The sequence below is a fragment of the Thunnus maccoyii genome, chromosome 18, assembly GCF_910596095.1.
Source record: "Thunnus maccoyii chromosome 18, fThuMac1.1, whole genome shotgun sequence".
Classification (NCBI taxonomy): domain Eukaryota; kingdom Metazoa; phylum Chordata; class Actinopteri; order Scombriformes; family Scombridae; genus Thunnus; species Thunnus maccoyii.
In genome coordinates, this window is record NC_056550.1 from 14,529,485 (window position 1) to 14,540,380 (window position 10,896).

Here is a 10,896-nt window from a genome sequence, read left to right on the forward strand (position 1 = left end):
TGGTAACTTTATCTGCATAAAGTATGATGAGCATCCACCACATTTATGATGTTCATTTGTTTAAGTCAACTTTTGCAATAACAAAAGGGCCTTTTTGTGAATTCTTTGGATCTTTGTTCCTGGTTGGTAGCACCCTGAAAGACTTTGAGATTGAATATAAAGGTAATGAGTAGAGCTTTTGTTTATTGAATGAAAGCCCTTTTTGTATAGAAACATAAATAGTCACAGAAGCAGTGTCAGGGTGTGATTGTGAAAGAAAATGTAAATAAAAACGAAGACATTTTAACCTAGACCTTGCAAGCTTTCCTACAAGCATACAATTCTCTATGTTACTGATCTAAATTTGTGAAATCTGGTGTTTATGTTCATACTGTATTTTAGTCTCCCAGTCATCCAATTTTGAGTTTCTTATGATATCCCTGGCATGGTTGTGGTGGTAGAAGGGTACAGAGCAAACCAAACTTTTAATTTCCCAAAACTTCCTGTAGCTTCTTCTGAGGGATCTTAAAGGGCTTTCATTTAGGATGAGATGTGTAATCCCTCCGATGTGTCCTGGATCACTTCTCCATTAGAGCAAAGTTATGTTACCACATGCCAAAACTGCTCTGTCCTGAATGCAGAGAGATAAGAGAGTGTTTCTTTAATTTAATAGGTCCTTTTTGGCAGAGGCCTGATTGTGCAACAATGCTCCAAAATGTTTAGTAACAGACATACACAGATCAGCCACATTATTAAAACCACCTGCCTATTGTGTGTAGGCCCCCCTTGTGCCATCAAAACAGCTCTGACCCGTCAATGCATGGACTCCAAAAGACCTCTGAAGGTGTCCTCTGATATCTGGCACCGAGACGTTAGCAGCAGATCGTTTAAGTCCTGAGTTTAAGTTGTGAGGTGGGGCCTCCATGGAGGATCGGACTTGTTTTTCCAGTACATCCCACAGGTGCTCGATCAGATTGAGATCTGGGGAATTTGAAGGCCAAGGCAACACCTTGAACTCTTTGTCACATTCCCTTAACCTTTACTGAACAATTTTTGCAGTGTGGCAGGGCACATTATCCTGCTGAAAGAGGCCACCATAAATGGGTGTACTTGGTCTGCAACAATGTTTAGGTAGGTGGTACGTGTCAAAGTAACATCCACATGAATGCCAGGACCCAAGGTTTCCCAGCAGAACATTGCCCAGAGAATCATATTGTCTCCGCCGGCTGGCCTTCTTCCCACTGTACAGACATTACAGTTCGGTGCAGTTGTATGAAGAATATGCTCCATGACCCAAAAAATTACTGTCAAAATAGTTTAGTAATTCACTTTCTCCGAAGTGCAGAACAGTAAATGTAGAGCGCGAGTTCCACCCGGAATGTTTTGGCAGTGCACTACTTATTCAGTTCAATTCAGACTTTCTTAAGGACACAACTCATTGGAGGTCCATAACACAATACTTAGTTGTAGCATGCTAATGGATGTATGCTAGCCGGCTTAGACAAGGTACCCTCATTACTCTGGTTACCCTGTAGTGTTGCTGCTGTTAGAATAACAAACAAGAGACCCACAGCACTGACCGAGTGCAACACTATTATTAAAATATGCTCCTGTGTGTTGCTTTACCAATCACCCAGATTGTCTCATACTTTAATCCCTGAATTATTTCTAATAATCACAATTAAAACTAATTAAAATTTTAAACACAAATTAATAGAAATCTGATGATCACTAGTTAAAATGAGGTTCATACACTGAAACAGAAAGCTGGCTGGTGATGTGTTCAACGAAACATTGGAGCCATTTTGATTCTTGTCTTAATGAATTATCACAATTTTAGTTTGTTTCATCCTTTTCTGAGTAGAAAATGTATTAATCTTGTATTGACTAACTTGTCTCAATCACAGAACCCAGTGTACTGGTCCAAAATGTTTTGAACTGAATTAAAATGAGAACAGTAAGGACAACATGCCATTATACACATTTTACACAATGTACACTGTTTTCCAGGTGATTTTATAATACATTTAATTCTTTCTAAAGTTATATGGTTTATCTCTAACGTATTTAGAAGTATCACAATGAACAAAGTTAATGTTTCCAAGTGTAAAATAGTAAGATAATGGAGCACTGGCAATAATGGTCCTTAACCTTTGGAACAAATTTTCTGAACTCCTGTTACAAATTGAAACTCATTTATAATTTTTCTTCAACTGTTAACACTGCAAAGTTGAAAGGTATGATTTTTTTCTTTTTGAAGAATACATTTTTTTTGCATTTCTAGAATTTGCCAAGTGCAAAGTGTTAAAATACAAGCCTGATATGGTGTGTCACTTTATGTTAATTTTTCAGGTAAGAACAGTTCTGTTTTGTAAAGTTGCCAGCTGTTGCAGTGTAATTCATATAATCTGAACATTGATGTAGTTTGTTTAAGGAATGACATCATAAAGTTAAAATTGAAAAAAAAGGTTTACTGTATTCAGTGATATGTTTTACATATATTTAAGAACATAAATAAGAGTCAAATCTTTCTTAATGTCAAAAACAAATCAAATTTATGAAAAGTATAGGTATGCACACTAACCCAACTGGTTTTATTTCCAGTTTCATCCTAAGACGTAGTAGGTTTTCATAGTTCATGGATATTCAATATCGATACAAGCACTAAATTCTGCATGTTTCTAAAAACATTTTCATATCAAAATGTATATACATTCCTATATAACTGTAAATAATGTTGCTCTTAAGCTTTTTATACATTTCATGTCAAAACATTGATACAATTGAAGATTACTTTGTTTTTTGACACATATAGTTGCATTGAATTGCATTACATTATACATTGCATCTTGGAAAATATAGAAGAATGAGTATAAGGTATCATAATCTACTAGACGTCCAGAAGTTTAGGCCCTGCTCACACTTGGAACCAAAATTCATCTTGTGTGATGTGATTACAAGTAGACTCACAGTGAGGTACCAAAAAGCCACAACACTCCTCTTCTCCAGTTGTATGGCTGAGAGAAAATGCCTATTTTTAGGTATGCTAGCAGCATGGATCAGTCTGCCATGCTAACATGCTAAACTGAAGGTGAATATGGTCAACATTATACCATTCGCATGTTAGCATTGTCATTAGCAGACTCTTGTTTTTTGTTTGTTAGCATCTAGTTTCCCGACAACACAAAGCAGAAATAGTCACTTGAGATGCACTTTGATGCCATGTGTGAGCTGCAGTCCATCTCAACTGGATCTACAAACAATCTGAGTATAGAGAGATACAGGTCTGAACAGGGACTCAAAAGTAACTATTTGAAAAGCATTGAGCTGTAGCAAATTCAGTTTATATTGTTCCTTGTGACATAAACATGTTTTTTTGCAATTCAGCCGTAGTCCAGGTTAGATGTGATATACACAAAAACTTGTTATTAATTCTTATGACACTTTTTTTGAGTAGACCTACATATGTATATTCAGGTACAAAAAATGAAATATCAAAACATCTTACATCTTACAAAACAATGCAATACTCATACCATATCGTGTGCTTCAACATTTAGTTTTGTCTTCTCCAAATATTGCCTAATTCACAAACTGACATAAGAAGCATTGAGTGATTTGAATTGATCTTTTCATAGTCCATTGTTGCTGGATATTTGGTCCATGCAAGTTGACATACAGCCATATTTGATCATTGTCCAAAGGCAAACTATTTTTTCACAATGATGTTGCAGGCAACAGGGCCTCTAAAGGTAAACCCCAAGTAGAACGTGATGTTTTCATTGCTATGAGGCACTGAAGGTACATGAAGAGGCAGGATACTGAACTTCTTTTTCTTAGGGCCCTGAAGGTACACCACTCCATCTTCAGTCCATCCAGAAACACATTTCAGCATCTGGGCAATCTCAGGCTTTTTCCATGCCTCACCACTTAACCATTTCATGCGTTTCTCAGAGACTGAGAACACCTTAATGATTTTTTCAAACTTTCTCTTGTGGACAAATTTATCCAATCCATTTCCACTGCCCAGAAAAAAATGGGTGTAAAGCCTTCTCTTCCGCTGCGGAATGTCCTTCATTTTGGTCCAGTAGTCTTTTTCCAGGTGTTCAACAGCTGATTGCACAATTTCATATTTGGTTTCTTTCTCATGGTCTGTGTCACGATCCTCTGGCCAAAATAGCAATGTAAGCAAGAACAGGGCACTTGGTAAACATTTCCTTTTATCAGTTGGGAACTGATGACACAGTGCCTGTAGATCTTTCAGAGAAGCTACTTTTGAAGACTGAGGTGACAGGGAGTTCAGAGTAATGTGGGCCACTATGTAGTTGGCAATATCCCTTTGACCAAATTTGGCCTTTATTGGATTGCTGGGGTAGAGAGAAAGGATTCTCTCTAGAAGACGTACTGCATCCCTCTGGTCAGTCAGCTTTGAGAGGATGGATGTGATGTTGCCTCCACCAAGATGATAAATGATCATGCGTTTTTGAAAAGGAGTTAAATTGGCTGGGATCAACTGCCCGTGTTGTAGCAGTGCAGCTTCACTGAAGTACTTCCCATACTCTGAAGATTTTTTTGCCAACCATTTCAGTGGATGGCTTATCTTCTCCTCAGGACTTTTAGGGGTTTCTTCTTCATCTGCACTAATGTCTGTTTGGAAGTAACTTAGGTCTTCTGAAATCCATTCCAAGGCATCTTGCATTGTCTTGTGAAGTTTTTTCAAACGGCCATGAAATGGTTGCCAGGCTTCTTCAACTTCCTCAGGAATGTAATCTGTTAACAGGTACTTCATACACTCTGAATGGCCATTGCCCCTGTTTGCAAACACTTGTAATGAAGAGATCAGTTTGAGCAGGCTGCACCCAACCTCAACCTCAGAAAAAAACCCTGAACTGTTAACGTTTTCTATATCTGCCTCAGCTGCTTTCTCACATTCTTGAAAACACTCCAGGGCTTTCAGTGCAGTCTCCACAGCATCTGCTGTATTTTGGGCTGTCTTTGGTGCATTGTCATTGTCAATAGCTTTGCATTTAGCTTGGAACCACTTTCTGTACACTTGTCCTTTTGTGTCTAGTATGTATGAGTTGTTGGGCAGCTGTTTAGCCGCTGTCTCTGCCCAGTACTTTGCGTCTTCGAACTTTTCATAAGAATAATGAAGACGAGCAAGTTGCTGTGCAAAGAACGGATCTTCATGGAAACGCTGGAAAGCTTCCGTGAGTAACTCAATTGCTTTCCCTGGGCTTTTCTCGTTTTCGCAAACGTGCTCAATCAGAGGAGAGAAAAAACTATCATATTCGTCCCCTTTGCTTATTCTGGTTCGCCTGATGAAAAGTGCTCTCAAAAATGACAGATATTCATCCCTTCCAAATCTGTGCTCGAAAAGCACGGTCTCGCAGAGTAAATTCATAGCCAAACTGCTTTGGGTCTGTTGGTTACTCAGAAGTTGTTGGAGAATTTCCTTTGCAACGAGCGGGTGGATGATTCTGATTGACTCAATGTGTGTCGTCTCATCTTTAAGGTGCAAGAAGAGTAATTTAGCCTGATCACCGATTAATCTCTCAAACTCATACTGCCGAAACCTTTCCAAGTGAATGGTTATGGCAAGCAAAGCTTCACAATGTGACTGAGAGATGAAAGAGTTTTGAACATAAGTGTTCAGCAGTGCTACATAGTGAATGAGGCGAGTGACAGCAGATTTATGGTCAATGTTTTTGAGCAAATTTGTCACAAAATGTTGAACGTAATCCTCACTGAATCCTTCACTCATCAAAACAAATGTCAGGATGAACTGAGGCTCATATCGTTTCTCAAGTACCTGTCGTTTTCCAGCAAACTTTCTTTTCTCTTGATCAGACAGTTTGTGAGTGACAGACACATTCTGTAATGGAGACTTCTTGCATCTTTTCTCTGGATCATGGGATTGTCTGCAGCTCAGCAAAATGAAACATAGTGTTCCATACTGGATTCTCTTGACGTTGATAGCAACCTCTAGTTCATTCCTGAGATCATCTAGATATTCTTTGTCAGAGTCTTCAATGAGGAGCAGCACTGGAAGACACCTCTGTGGATCTTTTTCTTCATATTCTCTTAGTTCAACTGAATGTTGCGCAACATCAGCAACTGAGTATGAAGGCTTCACAACCGCACACCTTAGATCTTTCCTGTTGTTCCACAGCACTTGTCTTGCCACAGTGCTTCCACCACTTCCTGGATGGTGGTAGATGTTTATACTATTGACCGGAGTCTGATCTGCATTGCATTTCAAAGCATCATGGAGAAGTTTGGAAACCTCTCCATAAGCATTTCTTTCAATTACCTCTCCAACGTATTTTTGCTCAGCAAGCCAGAAATTCAACCAGGTCACTCTCCCCCCACGGTAGAACTGTCGTTCAATGTTTTCTTTCTCCTCATTGATGAAGTCTTCGCTTGTTTCATCACAATGATCAACAGTCAGAATCTCCAGAGAATACATCTGTTCCTCTTTAAGTGTCTCAAGAAGACATGTCCCTTTCACAAAGACTGGCAGGTGTTTTTTTGCACATGCTTTTACAGGTTGTACTTGCTGCAGAGTTGCATTAATGTGACTCATTTTCATCCCAACAACACTGGAATTATTCACAGTTTCTGGTCCACATGAACCCTCTGCAAAGCTTTGCCATTTCTGAAAGTTATTCTCTGATTCACAGATGCAGATGATGTCTTCATGGCCTTCCATGTCTGTGAAAAACTCATAAAAGGTGTGCAAGAGTGGTTTCTCAACTGGTGATGTGAGAAGGAAAAGGACCTGGAATGTCCCTTTTGGCAAGATTTGTTTACAGATCAAAGACACAGATTCCCTCAGGAGAGTCATTTTTGTTTTGATCCAAGTCATTTCATCACATGGAGTTTCATTTCCTTGGAAGTCAGTACGGCCATTACAAAAGATCCAGCTAGTTTGTTCAAACAGATGCAAGTTGCTTGTGAATTCTTTCATGCTTGTGTCACTGGATATCCTATAGCTCTGCAAAAAATGAATGTTTGCTGCATGATGCTGAAGGTATCTACTGCAAAGACCTGATATCTTTGAGTCTGGGTCAAAGTCAAACACACAGAAGATGTTCATGTTAAGCAGCCAGTCAATGTTGCAAAGGTCATCAGGTTTGAATTTGTTTGTGACGAGTATGAACCATTTCTCCTTTTCGATGAATTTCTTTCCACTAGTCATTAGCATTGTGAGTTTTCTTCCAAGGTCTTGGAAGATCCCTGGAGCACTGAGAAACTGACATTTCTCTGCTTCTTCTCTTTGAGTATCCCGATCTTTGACCCGCTGGTAAAAATCACCTAGGTCTTTGTCGCTCACTGGCTCTGTTTTTGAACCCACTCTCCGCAAAGTCATTTCTTTCTCAAACTCTACTTTGTTGGTTGTCTCTTTGAAGTTTGGCAAACGAACTGCATACACTTTGCCCTTAACAATATTTACTGAGGGCACGATGTCAACCTCTACCACATACTCCTTTTCTGTACTGTCTCGATCCATCACCTCAATGAACCTTGGTGGCCGCACACACTGGCGTACATGCTCTTTGTCAGAAGAGAAACTCCTCTCAATGTAGTCCAAAGCATCTACATAGATGTCTTTCTCTTTTACAGGGATACCAACTATCTCACCGTGCACATATCCTGTATCTTCCTTGCTGTCCATCACACCAAAGTGTATTGTGCCATTTGATCTGATATTCATACAGCCAGTCGCAAATTTAAGAACCTCTTTGGCAAATTTAGCTTGGAGTCTTGTGCGATCCAAGGTAGCGGCTAAAGCAAAAGATTTAAATTCATGGCATGGTGATGTCAGATTAAAAGCCCCTGATTCAGGCTGCAGGACCCTGTTCTTTACATATAGAAAGTCAATGCCTTCTTGATCGAATGGTCGTGGTTTACAGTCTTCCTTTGAAGTCAGCACACATTGTTCTTTAGCCGTTTGTCTCTCCTCTAAGACATCTTGATCTCTTTCAGGAATCTGTGTTGTGGGACCTTCACATGTTGTAGATTGACACTGTACTGATGTCTGCTTGATGTTTTTCTGCTCCACCTCAGTTTTTTTGCCACCGGTGGGCTTTTTCTTCTCCTGAGACTTCTGCTGGGAGTTGAGGAGCTCATCTCTCTTTTTAATAATCAAGTGAGCAGGCCCTGATTTCATGCAAATCTTTGTCTTCAAAAAGTCCTCATTCAGTGCAAGAAGGATTTGTCCATCTACTTCTTCCTCATAGAGTTTCTCTATATACTGTGCCTTCACTCCAAAAGATCTTAGCCAGGTGCTCACTTGAGATTCAGTCCAATTCTTGGGTGACTGGTCAAGTTCATCAGCTGTATATTGAGAGAAGACAAAAAAGCAATAAGTTTGATTATAAATAATAGGGTCAGAAAATCATGATTGTTCTCTTCACACACTTAAAGCAAAAGCAGAAGTTTGGTCATGGCGACTACTTTTAATATTTTGTCAACAAATCCCATGAAAAGACCGAAACCAACAAGAATACAAAACCAACTTCCCTAAACTAATTTCCCTAACTGCTAAAGGCAGTTTAGGGAAGTTACCTATTAATTTGTACTGAACACTTTAATCTTTAAAGAGAGTATTGTTTGATTTTGAGGGGCCACTTGAGGGGCAATTGAACAAGCTGTAATCACAACATTGACATATTACAATATATTTTTATATTTATAATTTGGCAGATGCTAATACTAACATCTTATAAAGCTGATATTGTGAATTGTTGTCTATTACACATCCAGCAGACATGGAGAAGTGTTAGCAATAATTTGGAGTTATGATTCTGGCCACCCTGTTAGCTGTGGTCTGGTCTACACCAGCTCCTGAGGGAAATAACTGGCCCTTCAGCTACTAAATGCTCCACCATGTTCACCGGCTAGTTGCTAACTTTGTCTGTTTGGTGCTGGGCAGGAAGCGTACAGTGGGTTTATCAGAGCTATACTGTACTATCAGAGTGTTTTTGCTGAAAACAGCTGCCTGCTGCTGCTGCGAATAATTTTAATAAGAGAATGAGAATGAACCAAAACAGCAAAGTTGTCATCCGTAAAACTAAAACTAGGAGTTGAGAGATGCTAAAATGTTCCTTAGAGCTACATGAACTGCAGAATGGGGTGATTATTCTCTGTGAGTTTATAACCACAAGCAACACTTTTCAAATTACACATTGTAAATTGGCTCATATTTTTTGTTTGTTGGTTTTTAAATTATTTTTATTAATCAATTCTATTTTTTTAAATGGATAAGTAATTTGATGTGGGTATATGTGTGATATTAAGGGCTTGGCACTACACAGGTGTTTCCAATTGGATGTACATTAGCTTAAACAGATGATGGTAAATTGATTATTCTTGTTTGCCAAACTGCACTAAATGTTGAGCTGTGTTTTGTTATTTGCACACATCCAGTCTCATATAGAGCATCAAGTTATAATATGCCTCTATTATTGTGTTGGTGGAGCCAAATCTGTTGTGCACAAATGAATATTTTAGGTATTTCAACTTTGAAAGTGGAAAAAAAAGAGACAATTTTCACTGCACACATCTCTACCTACCACAACATCTTGTAAGTAATCAAAGTAAGGACATCTCATAAAAAAAAAACTTGTCAGGCCACTCACCCATGATTTTCTTTCTCCTTTTGTCACATAATCAACTTTGGGGTTTACTTATTATGACTTTGTCTCTGCAAAAGAAAACATTATACAGTTACATTCAGTCTATTACCACCTAGCAGAGTGGTTCCCATTTCCCAGCCTGGGGGTCAGAACCCCCAAAGGGGTCCCACGATAAATCTGAGAGGTCACCTGAACAGGATAAGAAATAAAAAGTATTTGTTTCTGTTATACAGGATTATATGTCTCTAATTTTGACCCTTTTGGTGTGAAATACAATTTATTTTCCCCTGTTTAAAAATCATTCTTGTTTAAGTGCTGGGTCTCTCGGTTTTTTTTGTTGTTGTTAAAGTTGCATTTAATTTTTGTTATGTTCATATTTGAATGATATTTTGATTTCATTAAGTGGTTAATAGTTAGGGTCCAAATGTTCTTTCTTACATGATTATTATTCCTTTCATAGACAAACATTGTATGTTCATCAAAGTATACAACTTATTTTTAAGCCTCCCCAGCACCCCCTAAATTTATTTTATTGAAATAAATAAATTGAATTAATTGACGAATTAATCGGGAAAGAAAATAAGGAAATTACTTTTGAGAGCTTGCAGTTCAAAACAGGAACTAGGAAAAAATTCAAATCAACATACGCACATAGCCATAAAAGGCATAGACTGTATAAAGGATAAAAGGTACATCCAATTAATGTAGTTATGTTGTAAATAAGAATTAGCCTAGTTAAAAAAATTAAGAATTAGAAGATTTAGTTTTAGGGTCAAGGTTTGAATTTGGCTTAGGTTTTAGGGTGGGGTATTGGATGGTTAGACAGTTAGCAGACAAGACAATTGTGTGTAATGTTTTATGTGTGTATTCCCCCGAATACACTAAGAAACATTGAATTATAGGGTTATTAGCAGTTTGGAGACAGTTCCCTAAAGACCGGTAAAAGCTTAATAAACTCATATATGAGTAAAAGTAAATATTCATGCATTTGAGATAAAACTCACTTGTTTTATTCGATGCGTGTTCATTTTCCCCTCTTTTTGTTCTCACTTGCCTACCGACTGTCGTTACATATTACCATAGCAAAAGCAAAAAAAGACGATCATTCTTCTTACCTTGAATACTGAGTCCTTTTCACCTGTGGATTTTTAAAATATCCTGCAATCACACTTTTTCCTTCGGTCTGGAAGTTGTTGCCGACTAAACCTGTAGGACTGCTGCTACTGTACAGGATGTGTCGGCCGACTGGGCTGAATGACTCACTGCGTCTGCTCAG

At 38.4% G+C, this 10,896-nt stretch overlaps 1 protein-coding gene across 1 annotated transcript; it reads right to left on the reverse strand.

Moving 5' to 3' along the window:
• Positions 1–3,688: 3,688 nt before the first annotated feature.
• Positions 3,689–10,793, reverse strand: LOC121884385 (sterile alpha motif domain-containing protein 9-like). The gene is made up of 3 exons (XM_042393172.1): positions 10,736–10,793; positions 9,624–9,688; positions 3,689–8,319 (listed from the first exon to the last, which is right to left on the reverse strand). Exons 2-3 carry the CDS (start codon positions 9,625–9,627, stop codon positions 3,689–3,691), a joined length of 4,635 nt encoding a protein of 1,544 aa, XP_042249106.1. The 5' UTR covers positions 9,628–9,688; positions 10,736–10,793.
• Between the last annotated feature and the right edge of the window lie 103 nt (positions 10,794–10,896).